Source organism: Bubalus kerabau, chromosome 15 (assembly GCF_029407905.1).
Source record: "Bubalus kerabau isolate K-KA32 ecotype Philippines breed swamp buffalo chromosome 15, PCC_UOA_SB_1v2, whole genome shotgun sequence".
NCBI classification, from domain to species: Eukaryota; Metazoa; Chordata; class Mammalia; order Artiodactyla; family Bovidae; genus Bubalus; species Bubalus kerabau.
The window spans coordinates 9238401-9257653 of NC_073638.1; the positions used below are offsets into that span (position 1 = coordinate 9238401).

At 38.6% G+C, this 19253-nt stretch overlaps 1 protein-coding gene across 1 annotated transcript in view; it reads right to left on the reverse strand.

The window, feature by feature from the left end:
* CNTN5 (contactin 5) overlaps positions 1–19253 on the reverse strand; it is a 649216-nt gene that overhangs the window by 467307 nt on the left and 162656 nt on the right. Inside the window, exon 6 of the mRNA XM_055548167.1 lies at positions 1719–1922. Coding sequence (XP_055404142.1) covers positions 1719–1922 — 204 coding nt within the window. The remainder of the gene's footprint in view (positions 1–1718; positions 1923–19253) is intronic.

The window sequence follows — 19253 nt, forward strand, 5'->3', positions numbered from 1 at the left end:
GGAGTTTGCATAAATTGGTGTAAATGGAATTAGTTATTGTCTAGTCAGCAAAATGTTACAATTTTCAAACAAAGATAGTCCAAATTCTTGAGGAATTAATGAGAAAATAGTCAAAACTTTATGAAAATGGTTATAGAGAATCACTTCATTTGTAAGCTACCAACTAGATAAATTTTAAGAATGGACATCTATTCTCCTTCATTTTTCTCACCCTATAGACATTCTTATATAATTTTGAGGTTGGCATACTATACACACAGTCATAGCTTTAACTACAGTGGTGGGATACACAGTGATGACTCTTCAATCTCTTTATCCAGCCCAGCTCTTTCTTGTGCATATTAGGATTGTATTTCAGTATATGTACCACATATTTCCACATAGATGCCCCATAAACATCTCATTATTCCTTTATCTGTCTTATCTCTTTTCATGAAAAGAATCATGACCCATCCGATGAACGAGGTGAAAGCGTCCTCCTACTCCAGAGCACCATGTTTAATTAATCATCACGTTCTGACAATTCTACCTTGTTGGTGTCCCAGGCATATTTTCTACCCTTCAGTGTTATTACCGGAGATTTCATTCTGTCCCTCCTCACTTCTTGGCTGCTTAGTTTTGGTAGCCTCTAAATTGGTCTCCCAATTTTCCTTCTTATTTCTCATCTCTCCTCCATGCTCTTACCTAGCAGTGTGTCCTTTGGTAGTTCACTGCATCTCTTTAAAATTTGCTTCCTCATCTCTGAAATAGATACTGCATTTATACATTCTACCTCATAGAATCATAGGATTATTGGTAATAAATACATACATTATATATAAACTCTGGTTATACTTGTCATACTTCACTGCAGCATATACTCTAAACTAAGCATATAAAGACTACCATTGAAACAGATTATTTTTTAAGCTTCACAATCTATCAGGATTCTCAAGCTCACTTCTTAATAATACTGTCATAGGTTTTTTATTGCATGACAGAGCAGGCCACATATTATATATCAACTGTAATATAGCACTTTACTTCTTTAATGCAATGCTTAGCTGTAAATGTCTGTAACAACAAATGAAGTATTTAAATTTGAAGATACTTTGGCTATATGGCAATACCTATAAATATAAAATCATCATTTCTGCCTGAATTGCACTTAAAAAAGTTCCAACTGCTTCTATTATTGGAAAGTAATAATAACAATTATAACTATACCATGACATATTAAAAGCTGAACATTCTATTTGAAGGTGGCTAAAGTGAAAAAGTGATGAAAAATGAACCTTGTAAAATGCTTGCAATTTATACACATATGCTATATAGAGGCCCTAAAGAGCAAAGGAAAGAACTGTGGAGTTTTTATTACAGTTCATCTTTTCAGAATCTCTTTCCCTTTATGACACAAGGGTAGTGCTATGGTTAATAGTTCTCATCTATAGATCATCCCCTTCCTATGTAAGAAAATTTGTTCTAAGATATGCAAATCTTAACTAAAAGTGTAGGGTTTCTAAATACTGCAAATGTCTTTTTATTTTATTTGTGCTAGGTTTAATAGTTTAGAAGGCCACTAATATATTTTTTAAAGTGTTTTTATATAGAAATACAGTTGACTTACAATATTATGTTAATTTCAGATATACAGCATAGTGATTCACTATTTTTACAGATGATACTCAATTTTTCACATTTGAAGTAGCTAACCATTAAATCCAGGGCAGGCAACTTACCATCATTACGCAGAGTCAGTGGTGTTGGAGGACTAAGTACTCGAGCATTCGTCACTGTGTTTTTCACCAGACAAATATAGCTGCCAACATCTGATGTTTGGACTTTAGAAATATAAAGGTTGCCTGTCTCCTGGGAAATGAACCGCCGGCTGTCTTCGGCCACAAAGGAAGGGAACTCATTAAATACCCAGCTATAGATGATTTCTGAAAATATACAAAATTTAATGGTTGAAAGATTATTTTATTAACAGTTATACTCAAACAACAAAGCCTTTATTAAGTGTTAGATATGTTGCAAGATCATACATATGTGATTCAGATATCTATATCATTTTGTATTTTATGTTCAAAGAACTATAGCTCTTTATGATCAAAGGAAGATCTGAAATATTTTATTTCATAAACATTTCTTAAAGCCTTTATCCATTCATCCATGCACTCATTCACTCAATTCTAATGTGTGTTGAATGTGTTTTAGATGACAGGCACTATGATATAATAGCACTGAAACTAAAAAGACGAGAGAGTTTCCCATTCTCAAAGATCAGTCTAAGGAGAGAGATCTACCCAAACCTATGAAAAACCATGTGGAATAAAGAAATGGAGGTGTGCATTGTATCGAAAGGAAGCTGAGGGAAAAGGCAGTTAAGCCACAAGTCAATCAGCAAAAACTTCTTCAGCTGAGATGCCTGAGCTACATTCATTTACTAATTTTTTCACCAAATACTAGTTGAGGGTCATGGTAGGCCAAGAATGCTCCAAGTAGGGGGAAAAAATGTGTGTGTTCTCATGGAGCTTTCATTATAGTGGAAAGAACAAGAATATAGATCCAAAATAAGTATTTGTCAAGTGGTAATAAGTGCTGGGAAGAAAGCTAAAGCATGAATATAGAGCTGGAGAATGACAGGGGTGAAAAAGACATGTGAATTTATATTTTAAAACTCTGACTGCTGGATAGAGATGAGACTGTGTGAGGAAAAAGCAGGGACCAGGGGAAGGAGAAGCAGGAGAAATAATATCCACTAGCCTCAGTGGCTATTTTCAAAACAGACATGAAATGTGTAAATGATTTGCACTAGAATGGTGCTTAGTCGTGGGGACAGTAGTGGTAAAGTGGTGAGAAGTGATTGGTTCTAGTAAAAATGTGATGTCAGAGCTGATTGGAATTGTTGATGAATTGATTATGAAATGTGAGAAGGCAAAAAAGATTAGTCAAGGAGTAAGATTTTGAGCCACCACCACAGTTCTGAATTACTGGAGTGAAAAATCCAAGGAAAGGAATTAGAGGTTAGAGATACTGGAAATAAATCCAAATGACTACACACAGATTCACATGATATGTATGTTGTGCTAAGGAACTTGCACTCTATCCTGGATGTTTTCTAGCAAAGAGATGACATAAATATGTACATCTGTAAGTGTGGGGAAAGAACAAATTAGCCATGATGATGCAGTTGGGCTCTCTCACACCACGGCCTCTCGCTCTTGCCCCACATTTTGTAAATAATAATTATGTAACAGCTGAGATCGCTTAGAGCACTGCACATGCACGTCATGAGGTACTTGCTTGGCCACAGGCTACTTTGTGCCATACACCTGTAGGAATTTCAGCATGAAAGCCCTGGCTGCTGCTGCACTGGGGCTATACTGTAGTGACATCATGGTTATCTTATGTAAGGTTATGTTAGGGTTCCATTATGGCCATATTATGGTCATTTCTGACTGCTGCTGCAGCTGCTGTATTAGCCAGGAAAGAGGCTGTGCTATGGCTGCCGTGCCAGCCAGGAGAGAATAAATGTGTCTGCAGTTCCTATGGCTTCTCACGTCTTCTTCCAGCCTCTTAGCTTGCCCCTTAGGTTCAGCGATCAATGTGAACAGCAAGACAATTGACATCATAAATAGGAACAGTGATACAATTGGTATAGTTTGCAGGATATGAGCAGGTAGAGGAGCCCGAGGCTGCAACGGATGGAGGAAGCCAGTGGCCACCTTATAGCATATGGTATCATGTGGCCACGATCCTCTCAGCGTGGATTCTGGTGGAAGACGGGGAGGCAGTGGACAGTTCACTGGATAGCCCTGAAAAGGCATCACAGGCAGTGAATTCCTGTTTGCTGAACAAGGCAGCATGGACTGCTGCCGGCACCATCAGGTGGATTTTCCTGACTGCCCTGAAGGTGGATATGGATCATACCCTATACAATGCTGCACCAGTGCACAATGTGCAGAGATGTTTGGAAGAACTAGAGCAATGTATATTGATGTTAGGGCCTTGTGGCCCTAAACCCATGGCCTTGAAGAACCCAGCATCTCTGACAGTAAGGCAGGAAGTGACAGTGATGATGAACATTATGAGATTAAGGATAACGATGATGGACGTTGTGAGACTGAGAATACCTGCTTGGCAGCAAGGCCTGTTGTACAGCAGAAAGTAAAGCATGAGCAGCCTATGGCCTGGGTGGACATCCTCAAGGGGCCCCCAATGTGACCGAGTTCACAACATATCAATCATGTACTCATGTGGAGTTGGTTGACTTGGGTAAGCAGTTTTGGCAAAAGCATGGGGGGGGGTGGGGCACGGGGCGGGGGGAGACATTAGCAGCATGGTTTTTCTGACTTTGGGACCCTGGACAGTATCATATGTGTTAGGGATGAAATAGAATCAGTCCAGTTCAGTGGACACAGGGGTGGACAGTATCATATGTATTACGGATGAAATAGAATCAGTCCAGTTCAGCTCAGTTGCTTAGTCATGTCTGACTCTTTGCGACCCTATGGACTGCAGTGCTCCAGGCCTCCCTTTCCATCACCAACTCCCAGAGCTTACTCAAACTCATGCCCATTGAGTTGGTGATGCCATCTAACCACCTCATCTTCTGTCACCCCCTTCTCCTGCCTTCAATCTTTCCCAGCATCAGGGTCTTTTCCAATGAGTCAGTTCTTCACATCAGGTGGCCAAAGTATTGGAATTTCAGCTTCAGCATCAGTCCTTCCAATGAGTATTCAGGACTGATTTCCTTTAGGATGGACTGGTTGGATGTCTTTGCTGTCCAAGGGAATCTAAAGAGTCTTCTCCAACGCCACAGTTGAAAAGCATCAATTCTTTGGTGCTCAGCTTTCTTTATAGTCCAACTCTCACATCCAGACATGACTACTGGAAAAGCCATAGCTTTGACTAGACGGACTTTTGTTGTCAAAGTAATGTCTCTACTTTTTACTATGCTGTCTAGGTTGATCATAACTTTTCTTCCAAGGAGCAAGCATCTTTTAATTTCATGGCTGCAGTCATCATCTGTAGTGATTTTGGAGGGTTGGCATCTGTAACCATTTACCCTTCATTGAGACAAAGGTTGCAGAATGCTAGACTACTCATGCAAGGGAGGCCTAACCAAATGCATGCCTTCGTGAAATGGTTTAATGCTGCCACCCACATTATGTGATCAAACATGGGAAAGCTCCTGGATACTGTGAATAAATGGCAGATCTATACCAAGCTGACCCAAGTACTGAGAGAACTGGGCATGAAACATTGATATTTAACCTAAACACCTGAGGCCCAGATCACAAGCGTTTTACTGGCAGCATTCAATATGCCATTTTGAACAATGCCCCATCTACTGTTTTTGAATCCAGGACTGCTATTCTTGTGACCTATGTGTGGTGCCCCATCTATGAGGTGACCTTGATAGTGGCTAGCTTGGGAGAAACAGAGGGACAGCAGGAAGCAAAGGGGTTAGAAGTGTGAAGACCCTGAAGGGGGCCTGAGCTGGTAAAGGCCCCCTCCTGGTGATGAGAATGCAAATGTGGGCTGATTTGTTGGCAGTGGGAATTGACAAATAAAATTGATACACAGCCCAGTGCTCTGCTCCCAGAGCTGTGGAGGCAACTGAGACCAGAGCAGAAGTTCAAGTTTGGGATGCAGTCACAGCAAGAGGTACAGGTGGTTCAGTTAACAGATTACATGGCGCCCAAGAATGTTCTTTTGGATGATGCCCTTTTCCACTTTGAATAGGGCTCAGACCAAGGTGCCCTCCTGAAGAGTCAGGGACTGGAGACCGTATGTAGAACTTGTAATTCATTGGTCACTAGCTAATGTACAGAGAGTAATGGCCCTGGTTGACACTAGTGTTAAAGGCAACCTTGTTTACATCTAGCCAGAGGCTGTGTCCTTACCTTTGGAAATTGGAAGGCTCCCTATGTGAAAGGCTTTCTCCTATAATGTATGATGTAGGTTTATGCTGTGTTCTATAATGTAGATTTAGAGCAGTGAACTGTAAAGGCCATGCCCTGTGATGTGCTACTAACTTCTCATTCTCCTGCGGGTTTAGAACAATGTGAAAGCATTTGGAATGATGTGGTGCCCTGTGAATGCCAAAATTCCCCTCCTTGAAGGGGTGGGCCTGGTGCCTGTAGGGAGTTTTTGCAGGCCCTTAATAAAAAAGCCAGAAGGGGTGGAGTTGACCTTGTGGAGGCTTTCCTGCAATTTTACAAGGACTAGACTTGGCCAAGGAAGATAAAGGCACTCCACATGTAGTGGGTGGCTCTTCTAGCCCCATGAGGGCAAGGACTGCAACATGAGTTCCAGGTGATACCTGCCACTGGGTTTTGCTGTGTGTTGGGGATGTAACTGTTTGTTGTTGTAGCATCTACTGCTGTTGCAAGATGTATATTCAAGGGTCAGTGTTACTCACCAAGGGACCATCACAAGAGATGGATTCCATGTGGATTGTGAGGTGAGAGACCCCGAAGGGGTGGAGTTTAGGGAAAGAGCAAATTAGCCAAGATGGCATGGTCAGGCTCTCTTGCCACATGGCCTCTCGCTCTTGCCCCACGTTTGGTGAAAAGTGATTATGCAGTATCTGAGATCATGGCATCCAGTCCCATCACTTCAGGGCAAATAGATGTGGAAACAATGGAAACAGTGAGAGACTTTATTTTCTTGCACTCCAAAAACACTGCAGATGGTGACTGCAGCCATGAAATTAAAAGATGCTTGCTCCTTGGAAGAAAAGATATGACAAACCTAGACAGCATATTAAAAAGCAGAGACATTACTTTACAAAAAAAGGTGCATATAGTTAAAGCTATGGCTTTTCCAGTAGTCATGTATGGGTGTAAGCTGAGCTCCAAAGAATTGATGCTTTTGAACTGTGGTGTTGGAGAAGACTCTTGAAAGTCCCTTGGACTGCAAGGAGATCCAACCAGTCCATCCTAAAGAGAATCAGTCCTGAAGATTCATTGGAAGGACTGAAGCTGAAGTGGAATCTCCAATACTTTGACCACCTGATGTGAAGAACTGACTCATTGGAAAAGACCCTGATGCTGGGAAAGACTGAAGGCAGGAGGAGAAGGGACGACAGAGGATGAGATGGTTGGATGGCATCACTGACTCAATGGACATGAGTTTGAGCCAGCTCTGGGAGCTGGTGATGGACACGGAGGCCTGGAATGCTGCAGCCCATGGGGTTGCAAAGAGTTGGACATGACTGAGCAACTGAACTGAACAGCTGAGCTCATTTACAGAGCTGTACATGCGTGCCATGAAGTCTTTGCTTGGTCACAGGTTCTTTAGTGTGGTACACCCGTAGGAGTTTCACCATGAAAGCCCTGGATGCTGCTGCACTGGGGCTACATTGGAGTGACATCATGGTTATGTTATATTATGGCTTCATTATGGCTATATTATGGTTATATTCTGGCTGCTGCTACAGCTGCTTCACCAGCCAGGAGAGAGTCTGTGTTATGGCTGCCATGCCAGCCAGGAGAGAATAAACGTGTCTGCAGTTTCCACAGCTCCTCATATCTTCTTCCAGCATCGTAGCTCGTGCCTTGCCACCCTAGGTTCAGCGAACAGAGAGACACTGTGAACAGCAAGACAATTGCCATCATGAACAGGAACAGTGATAAAGTAGGGTATTCTGGTGATTCTGCAAAGGCTGAATTTAAGTAAGCCCAAGGTTGCCAAATGGAGTGAGAGAACAATATTGCATACTGAAGGTAAGAGCTGAAGAAATCTGAATCAGAACCTAATCATCACAACAAGAAGAAAGATACTGGGATATTAGCCCAATAAATACATAGGAGGGGCTTCCCTGGTGACTCAGACAGTAACGAATCCTCCTGAGATGCAGGAGACTTGGGTTTGATCCCTGGGTCAGGAAGATCCCCTGGAGAAGGGAATGCCTACCCACTCCAGTATTCTTGCTTGGAGAATTCCATGGACAAAGGAGACTGGTGGTCTATATCTCATGAAGTCACAAAGACTACACTTTCAAGAGAAATGAAGAGACAGATAGTTCAGGAACACTTTCATATCTCCCTTGAATGGCTGGGAGGAGAATGGCATGTGAAGTTCAGGATTAAATAAAAATGAGGTCAAACTAATTTAAGGAGAAAGATCATTGGTTCACTTTCAGGACATTTTGAGTTTGAGGCAAATCCACATAAGCAGTTCCAGCAGTTAGTAAACATGTGTTTGAAGTTCACAAGAGTAAATCTGTGGTTGGAAGTTGTTGATATATTGGTATAATTGAATAAGGTAAGTAGATGAGAATAAATATGGTGAGAAGATAGTTCTCTGGAAAGCACAACATCTAAATAAAAGAAAAAAAAAAAGTTCAGAAAGGAAGAGGGAAGGAACCATTGGAAAAATTCAAGGAGAATAAAGAAAATGCAGTGCCACAGAGGCCAGTGGCTCAACCATTTCAGGAGGGTTAAATAATGCCAGCTAAGAAAAAAGGACTTAGTAGAAATATTTATATAGATAATAAAGGTAAATGTTACTTAAGATTGACCTTTGGGGTATCACTGAATGGAAACTTCAGTAGATGAGTGGAAATCAAAATCATATTGCAACTGAGTTAATAAAAGAAAAAAAATTGTTTGCCAATAGCATTAAAATCTCAATAGACATTACAATTACATGTGTTATAGCTGAAAGAGCAGATTCCGAGGTCCCCTTTCTCCAGTTATTTGCTTAATAACACCACTTGAACTTTTAAGAAAGTGCAAATGTGATTCTAATCTACAATGAGGATTGGGAAGCCCTACTTTATGCCTTTCTTCTCTTCCTTTTTCTCTCTCCTTCCTTCTCTCCCTTCTCCTCCCTCCCTCCTTTCTCCCTTCCAATATATGGCTTATTCTAATTGTTATAATGAGAGTTTCATTTGTTGCTGAAACAGCACTCAGACATTTTGACACTTTTTGCGATTTACTTTTGGGTTAGACTTTACTGGAGTTATCTCGATTTTTGATTTGTATTACTAGAAATTTTGGAAGAAATAAAGCAAAGAACAATCACATTAGAGACTATCATTAACTGAAATCTAATTTTGTTGTACCAATAGTGTTTCTTGAGTCAATGTTTTGTAAAATATTTTTAGAATAAGCAGAAAGTATTTACACAAAATTGGCATTTTTCTCAAATTTTATAGGTTATTGGGTATTTGGGTATTCAACAATGTTAATTTAGTTTTTAAAATAAGTTTTTAGTTTCATATAGCAAAGCATTGGAGAAGGCAATGGCACCCCACTCCAGTACTCTTGCCTGGAAAATCCCATGGATGGAGGAGCCTGGTAGGCTGCAGTCCATGGGGTCACTAAGAGTCAGACAAGACTAAGCGACTTCACTTTCACTTTTTCACTTTCATGCATTGGAGAAGGAAGTGGCAACTCACTCCAGTGTTCTTACCTGGAGAATCCCAGGGACGGGGGAGCCTGGTGGGCTGCTCTCTATGGGGTCACACAGAGTTGGACATGACTGAAGTGACTTAGCAGTAGCAGCAGCAGCAAAGCATTTCATAATTTTAAGAAGGATAAAAAGTGGAAATAGTACCTAGTAGAAAAGCTGACAGTCTGAATTTGGATTAGATTTTCTGCCTGTGCCAAAAATGAATATATTGAACCAGTCTAAACCTCTCTTAAAGTTACTCTTTACTTTCTCTTATACATTTTTTTTTCATTCTCTATCAGCATTTATTTAAAATTCTTTTCAAACTTGTCTTTACTTTCATGAAAATACAAGCATTCACTTTACTTTTAGTATGTCAGAACCTGAAGATAACAAAAGGATTCAGGAAAGTAATAAAACATAGTTGGCTCTGGGGGCATAGTTTTTACTCCCATATAACACTTAGCTTCATAACAATTATGCTTGGCCTTAAAATATTTTAATATAAGCTGATATATTAAATATTGAAATCTTGATATTGTTACACATTATCAGAAGCACAGTAAGATTAGTTGGTTGTGATTTTTCCCATTCTTCTCAGTTTTTTTTGTTTGTTTGTTTGTTTTTTAATAGTATGTTTGACTTAGACAATTTAAAATGTTTTAGAAGTCTTGATATTATTCTTCAACGTGTACACCCTAAAGTTTTTATGTTAAATTTCTCTAGTGCATTTTTTTTATACTGTGTGATAACATACAGTTTGTTTACAAACTTGTACTGTGTTGACTTAAGGTTTTGGTTTCTTATGGGAGATTTTTTTAAAATTTTTTCCTGAGTCAGTGAGAGCCATTCAATTTCACTGAAAGAATAGCACATTAAGGACCTGGTTTGGTGCAGACATTTATTCTAACTTTCCCTCTCAGGAAGACCCAAAGACTTGCCCTTTATACCAGCATGAACAATCATCCTCAAGCTCCTAGACTCTATAGTCTACCTCCATGAATCTTTGTTGCCGACATTTCCTCAGGATTAATGGATTAATAGTATTCCTAAATGTCAGTTAGGATTTATTCCTAGAATTTTTTATATTTGTTTCTGATTTTTTCCCATTCCTTTGAGCTTGGCTACATATTAAGCTTTATTTTATTTATCATTTCTAAATTAGGGGAAAGGTTCTAGGTTGGCTCTATTTTCCTAGCTGAATGTCTAGGTTTTGTGGCTTTGTTCATTGCAGACTTTCATCACACTTGCTGTAATTGATTCAGTGTCGCCAAACAGACTAGCTTTCTTTTGCTCCCCTAACAAATATGATGATTACTTAAATGATGTATTTCTATGTCCACAGGGTATAAAAACATGATCATCCTTATGGGAAAAGATGTTCATTTCTTATAACTGCAGTGCCATTAATTTTTTAAAAAGTATGAGAAAGGGGAATAAAACTGCATACTGCACTCTCTGAAGTCTTTGAAAACAATTTCAATGAGTAATCATGCAATTCCTTTCAACATTCTCTAATATAACTGCAAGTTAGAAGATAACCATTCTTCTTCCTAATAATGTGTGTACATAGTAGAAGCTGTGGGTCAAAGATTTGGAGAGAACACAATGGATATAGCAATTGATTTGCTCACCACCCAATTAATACTGTGACTCTTTTAGGGAGTCTAGTTATTTTTTGTTTTTTTGTTTTTATCCTTGTCAGCTATAAAAAGGAAAACCTAAAAATCAGAATCTTCTGCATTTTTTAATATGTTTTATGGTTTATAATAAAATTTTCAGCTAATGGGCTATATTTATCACAATCTCTGCTCTTATCTGTTTTTGGTTATCCTTGTAATGCGAGATATATAAAATAACTATAATTTGTTCTTTATTATACCAGTGGAAGTTTTTAGTTTGTTTTAATATTAAATTAAGCTTTTTACTTGTAGTTTGATAAGTTTTTTCATTAATTTTTACTGGATACTGCTTAATAGAGTGTATGTCATAAGAAATTTAGTATTTATTAATTGCTTTGTAAACATTTTTGGTTTTACAGTTCCATTATCTGTTATGACTTCTTTGCCTCCGGTTCTGAAGAAATAATTGATGTGAATATATTTGAATAATGAAACTTAGTAAGTTATTGGATAAAATGGCACTGCTTTAAAAATTGGCACAATGAAGATATTTGCTGATATAAAGTTTGTAGTGTGTGGCTAGCTACCATTTTGAATTTTAGAATTAATGACATCATAAAGGAAATTATAGGGAATTGTACCATTAATTATCCATTACTACTTAGCATAAGGGGATATACTCCTTGGAAGGAAAGTTATGACCAACCTAGACAGCATATTAAAAAGCAGAGACATTACTTTGTCAACAAAGGTCCATCTAGTCAAAGCTATGGTTTTTCCAGTGGTCATGTATGGATGTGAGAGTTGGACTATAAAGAAAGCTGAGCACCAAAGAATTGATGCTTTTGAACTGTGGTGTTGGAGAAGACTCTCAAGAGTCCCTTGAACTGCAAGGAGATCAAACCAGTCAATCCTGAAGGAAATCATTCCTGAATATTCATTGGAAGGACTGATGCTGAAGCTGAAACTCTAATAATCTGGCCACCCGATCTGAAGAACTGACTCATTGGAAAAGACCGAGGCTGGAAAGATTGAAGGCAGGAGGAGAATGGGATGACAGAGAATGAGATGGCTGGATGATATCACCGACTCGATGGACATGAGTTTGGGTAAACTTTGGGAGTTTGTGATGGACAAGGAGGCCTGGTGTGCTGTGGTTCATGGGGTCGCAAAGAGTTGGACACGACTGAGTGACTGAACTGAACTGAATCTGAAACTAAGGCAATGTTATTTGCATTGCAGATTTATACCTGCATTGTGATAGAAAATGTCATTATTAGCAACATTAAGTACTCTTGCCAGAGTAGAAACTAAATCTACTGCATTAACCACCATATACCTTAGGTCCCAACAGAATGGCTGGTGTGTAGTTGCTCAATACATAGTTGATGAGAAAATGAATAATTAGAAGATAAATACCAATATATATATTTAATAAATAGTTCTAAATTTTAAGAGTAGATTTTTTCATATTTTAAATTTCTTATTGCAAATTTTTAAAGATGTACTTGAACTTATCTTGGCCTTTAGAATACAAATGAAAGATTATGTTTGATAACTGAGCTAAAAACAGATCCTGAGAAGTAATGTAGGCAATTTTAAAAATCTGGATTGTACAGTCAATGAACAAAAGAGAAAGAGTCATGTTTACAAAGTTGCTATTAAGTATTTTTGTGTTTATTCTATTAAGTAAATTAAACAGAGGTTTAGAGGGATGCTAGATTTGAGGTGATCCAACCTCCCTCTTTCATGGATGGTGATTGCAACCATGAAATTAGACTCTAGCTTCTTGGAAGGAAGACTATGACAAACCTAGACAGCGCATTAAAAAGCAAAGACATCACTTTGCCAGCAATGGTCCGTATAGTCAAACTATGGTCTTTCAAGTAGTGATTACAGATGTGAGAGTTGGACCATAAAGAAGGTTGAATGCCAAAGAATTGATGATTTTGAACTGACAGCAAGGAGATCAAATCCATCAGTCCTATGGGAAATAAGCCCTGGATATTCATTTAAAGGACTGATGCTGAAGCTGAAGCTCCAATACTTTGTCCACCTAATGCGAACAGTCAACTCACTTGAAAAGATCCTGCTGCTGGGAAAGACTGAAGGCAAAAGAAGAGGGTGGCAGAGGACGAGATGGTTGGATAACATCACCAATTCAATGGATGTGAACTTGGGTGCACTCTGGGAGAGGATGAGGGCCAGGGAGGCCTGGTGTGCTGGAGTCAACAGTGTTGCAAAGAGCTGGACATGACTTAGCTACTGAACAACAACCACCACCTCACTCTCAGGTTAAGAGTCTTAACGATGGTCAGTCATTTTGCCTCTGCTTGAATATATCACTGTCACTGCTGAGGAAGCTGATTTGGCAGCTCGAGTTTTTAAATGGATCATATCTAAAGATTATTTTGGCTGCTAGTTTTAGAGTAGAGACTGAGATTAAGAGAACTTTGAGTATTCACAAGTAGGTACGGATACGTTTTTATATGCAAAGCACCATTTAAGGTATGTAGATATAAGGTGGGAGAAGGCAATGGCACCCCACTCCAGTACTCTTGCCTGGAAACTCCCATGGGCGGAGGAGCCTGGTGGGCTGCAGTCCATGGGGTCGTGAAGAGTCAGACATGACTGAGTGACTTCACTTTCACTTTTCACTTTCATGCATTGGAGAAGGACATGGCAACCCACTCCAGTGTTCTTGCCCGGAGAATCCCAGGGACGGGGGAGCCTGGTGGGCTGCCATCTATGGGGTCGCACAGAATCGGACGGACACAACTGAAGCAACTTAGCAGCAGATATAAGGTGGAGCTGGGAAAGGAACTAACTTGAGAATTAACTATGAGTTACACACTTTGCACATTTTTCCCCAACTCCCAGTCACACATATACACAGAGATTAGAAGGCAATGCCATGAATGAATAAGACTATGGACTTTGGAATCACAAAGATCATAGTTTCAGTGATGGCTGCATGATCTAATGACCTATGTACATTTGGGCAAACTAGAGAGTTCCCTGGTGGCTCAAATGGTAAAGCCTCTGCCTGCAATGCAGGAGACCTGGGTTCGATCCCTGTGTAGGGAAGATCCCCTGGAGAAGGAAATGGTAACCCACACCAGTACTCTTGCCTGGAAAATTCCATGGACAGAGGAGCCTTGTAGGGTACAGTCCATGGTTACAAAGAGTCAGACACAACTGAGCGACTTCACTCACTCACTTTAGTCTCTCATCTGTAAAATGCAATTAATGGTAAAATTGTAGGTTAAATGAGATATTATATGTAAGATTAGTACTTTTAGAACTAGACACAGTTATTACCATCACTATAATCATCTACAACATTAAAGTTGTGAGGCTCAAATGGGTGAGCCAGTGGAAAATTATACCTAATAATTTTTAGAGAAAAAAATGCAATCTGATTCACCCTAAGCCTATATCTTGTTATCATATTTTATCTTTGCATCACACTGCTTTAATTATTATATTCTAATATTGTGAGTGTGTGTGTGTGTGCTAAGTTGTTTTAGTCATGCCCAACTCTTAGCGACCCTATGGTCCATAGCCTGCCAGGCTCCTCTGTCCATGGAATTCTCCAGGCAAGAACACTGGTGTGGGTTGCCATTCCCACCTCCAGAGGATCTTCCTGACCCAGGGACTAGACCTGCATCTCTTACATCTCCTGAATTGGTAGTAGGTGCTTTACCACTAGTGCCACCTGGGAAGCCTATTCTAATATTATTGAATCTCAGTTTCAATATTCATAAAATAGGATAGTAATATCTAAATGATATGATTGTGCTGAGAATTACATAAGCCACTTAATGAGAGTGTTCAACCTGCAGAAACTGTTCAGTAAGGGTAGCTGTTGGCTTAGGATTAATGACCTGAAATATTCCAGTAGAATTTGGTACAGTGCAGATTCCTTGTGAACCTTGTATGTCTGGGTTTAATTTCTACAAGTGTCAAATATTTCACCTCTAAAACTTAGCCAGAAGCAAGAATGCTGAGAGCAACAGCAGAAGAAAGTTGTCTAACTGACACTTGGTTAGAGCCCAGAGAATCAAGATATTTTTAAAGATGTTGTGAAAAATCAAAGAGAGGACATTTGTCATATGTTTTAAAAATTGAATCATCTTAAAAAAATTTAATCATCTTAATACAAAGACAATAGCTATTTTTATTTTCCCTGAGGAATGTTTGACACTACAGAGGACATCCATATGTGACTACTGGTAAAACCATAGCTTTGACTAGACGGACCTTTATTGGCAAAGCAATGTCTCTGCCTTTTGACATGCTGTCTAGGTTCGTCATAGATTTTCTTCCAAGGAGCAAGAGTCTTTTAATTTCATGGCTGCAGTCCCCATCTTCAGTGATTTTTGGAGCCCCCAAAATAAAGCTTCTTGCTGTTTCCATTGTTTCCCCATCTATTTGCTATGAAGTGATGGGACTGGATGCCATGATCTTAGTTTTCTGAATCAACGTTGAGCTTTAAGCCAACTTTTTCACTCTCCTCTTTCACTTTCATCAAGAGGCTCTTTATTTCTTCTTTGTTTTCTTCCATAAGTGTGGTGTCATCTGCATATCTGAGATTATTGATATTTCTACCGGCAATCTTGATTCCATCTTGTGCTTCATTCAGGCCGGCATTCCTCATGATGTACTCTGCATAGAAGTTAAATAAGCAGGGTGACAATATACAGCCTTGATGTACCCCTTTCCCAATTTGGAAACAGTCCATTGTTCGATGTTACATTCTAGCTGTTGCTTCTTGTCCTGAATACAGATTTCTCAGGAGGCAGGTCAGGCAGTCTGGTATTTCAGTCTCTTTAAGAATTGCCCATAGTTTGCTGTGATTCACACAGTCAAAGGCTTTTGTGTAATCAATAATGCAGAAGTAGATGTTTTTATGGAACTCTCTTGCTTTTGCTTTTTCAATGGCCCAATGGATGTTGGTAGTTTGATCTCTGGTTCCTCTGCCTTTTCTAAATCCAGCTTGCACATCTTGAAGTTCATGATTCACGTACTGTTGAAGCCTTGCTTGGAGAATTTTGAACATTACTTTACTAGCGTGTGCTGCTGTTGCTGCTAAGTCACTTCAGTCGTGTCTGACTCTGTGTGACCCCATAGACAGCAGCCTACCAGGCTCCCCTGTCCTTGGGATTCTCCAGGCAAGAACACTGGAGGGGGTTGCCATTTCCTTCTCCAATGCATGAAAGTGAAAAGTGAAAGTGAAGTCGGTCAGATGAGTGCAATTGTGCAGCAGTTTGAGCATTCTTTGGCATTGCCTTTCTTTGGGATTGAAATGAAAACTGACCTTTTCCAGTCCTGTGGCCACTGCTGAGTTTTCCAAATTTGCTGACATATTAAGTGCAGCACTTTCACAGCATTATCTTTTAGGATTTGAAATAGGTCACCTGGAATTCCATTACCTCCACTAGCTTTTTTCATAGTGATGCTTCCTAAGGCCCACTTGACTTCACACTTTAGGATGTCTGGCTCTAGGTGAGTGGTCACAGCATCATGTTTATCTGGGTCATGAAGATCTTTTTGCATAGTTCTTCTGTGTATTCTTGTCACCTCTTTTTAATATCTTCTGCTTCTGTTAGGTCCATACCCTTTCTGTCCTTTTTGCATGAAATGTTCCTGTGGTATCTCTAATTTTCTTGAAGAGATCTTTAGTATTCCAGAGTCTTTAGATCTATAAGTCTAGATATCAAGTCTAGAGAATCTTTAGATAATATAAGTTATTATAATGAGATTCCTGCTGCCCAACTTCTTCTTACATTCAAGGTAATTTTTCATAAACATTTTTATGTTTTTACCACTTAAGTAATATTCATTAATCCTTCATGCAAATCTTTAATGAAAGTGATTTATCTGTCACATTACCATGCATCATATAGAAATAGTTGATACTGTCTATTTATCAAGAGACACTGAAATGGTTTATTTTCTGCTCTAGGGGTTTGTCCCTATGGTTCACCTGCTTGAGAAAAAATAATACTAACCATAAATTACATATTTATATCTGTTAATATGTAATCACTGTAATAAATCTTCAAATTTCTATTTATTTGAATTCACATAGCATAAAACCTTGGCTAGAACTTTTTTAGTTGATTTCTTTAACAAAAATAGAAAAGGTGGTATGAGTAATACTATTAATACAAGCAATATAAAAAGTATTTAGAATTTATTAGTTTTCTAATTCTACAGGAGATTTTTTTCTGTAAAAATCAGATGTATTTTGATCTTTATAATCTTATTTGCATCTTTCCTCTCTGGTAATTATTATCGAATAAGCCTATGAAATAGACCTTATGATAAATTCCAGTAATGATCAATAGAGGCTTGGGGCAATGAAATTACACATTAAGAAGGAAGAAATATGGCTTTAAAATTGGTGTATATGTATATATGTGTGTGTGTATATATATATATATATATATATATATATATATATATATATATATCTTTCCTTCATGGCTCAGGTGGTAAAGAATCCACCTGTGAAACAGAAGACCTGGGTTCAATCCCTGGGTGGGAAGATTCCCTTAAGAAAAGCATGGCAACCCACTCCAGTATTCTTGCCTGGAGAATCCCCATGGACAGAGGAGCCTGGCAGGCTATAGTCCATGAAGTGGTAAAGAGTCAGACATGACTGAGCAACTAAGCACAGCATACCACAAGGCAATTGAGTGGCCACTATTCTGAGCCTAGTACTCATATTAAATATGAATGTTAGACATTCAGAGACATGTGGCTGGTATATACTATGAAAATAAATGGTTCAAATGGCAAAAATATGTTGGCTTTCCCTGAGTCAATTATTTTTTTATGTTTCTCTTATTCTCTTTTAAATTTGCCTAGAAGTTTTGCAGACTTCTATTTCCTAAACTGGCTATTCTTTGGTTGATTCCTATATTGCCTCAATCTTTAACATGTTTTATAATTTCTGGATAAGAAAGGTGTTTACTTTTTAAAAACCAAACTTATTCAGACTTCTTTGTTGCAAATTAATTACTTGGATGTGTTCTGAGTATTCTCCACAAGCCTGGGCTCTGTGATGTATCTTTCTCCATAAGCCTCTGTTCCTAGTTTGTTGGTTAATTAATGATTCTCATGATTGTCTAATGATATTTTCTAAAATCACAAGACTACTATTAATTAAAATAAAAATATAGCTAAAATAAAAATACTATAATTTTTTGGGGACCCAGAATTAATCAATATTGCAGTCTTAGAAATAGGAAAACTGTATGTCTATAAGGTTTACTATAAATTTCAAGAATGCAAAGCAGTTGGATGGATAAATTTACTCAGAAACCACTGATTTAGGAGTTGACTGTTAAAGATGAAAAAATGAGGAGTTCTGATTTATAGAGATCATCTAAAGAAACTGACTGCATGCAAATTTCTTAAATGAAAATCACAATATATCAGGATACATCACATCAGAGACTGGGTAAAGCGGGAAGATAGACTTTTTAAAAATAAATACTTAGTCCTTATTCTTAGTGAAAGGAAATGCTTAAGACACCAGTGATACTAGTACGAATCCTGTCACATGTGTGTTAGTTGCTTAGTGTATCCAACTCTTTTTGCAACCCCGTGGATTGTAGCCCACCAGGGTCCTCTGCCCATGGAATTCTCTAGGCAGGAATACTGGAGTGAGTAGCCATTCCCTTCTCCAGGTGATCTTCTGACTCAGGAATCAAACCCCAGTCTCCTGAATTGCAGGCAGATTCTTTACCATCTGAGCCACCAGGGAAGTCCTGTCATAGCAGAGTGAAATGAGATGTGTACTAGGAACCTAGCTTCCTAATCCAGTGGAGACCTCTCTGCAAGAACTGAGCCTCATGAGGCTCAACTCAGGGAGTACATGCATTGGCGTAAGGTAATGTGACACTGTGGACAAAAACAAGGACTTCATATCAATGCAAAAATGCTTTTGAACTTTTGCATCTAGCAGCTATGTGGTCTTCAGCTAATTACCTGACTTTTTCAGTTCTGTTTATCCATCTGTAAAATAATCGAAATAACACCTAGTTCTTAGAATTTGAGGGAAATGTTTACAAAAATGTTAGCATAATTTCATGAGTATATTAAGTGTTCATACATTTTCATTATCATCTAAACTGCTAACATGAGTATATATGTAAATATATATATCTATATATTTATGTACATGTATATAATTTTTGCTATGTGTACCATATTTGCCTAATCAATCTAGCA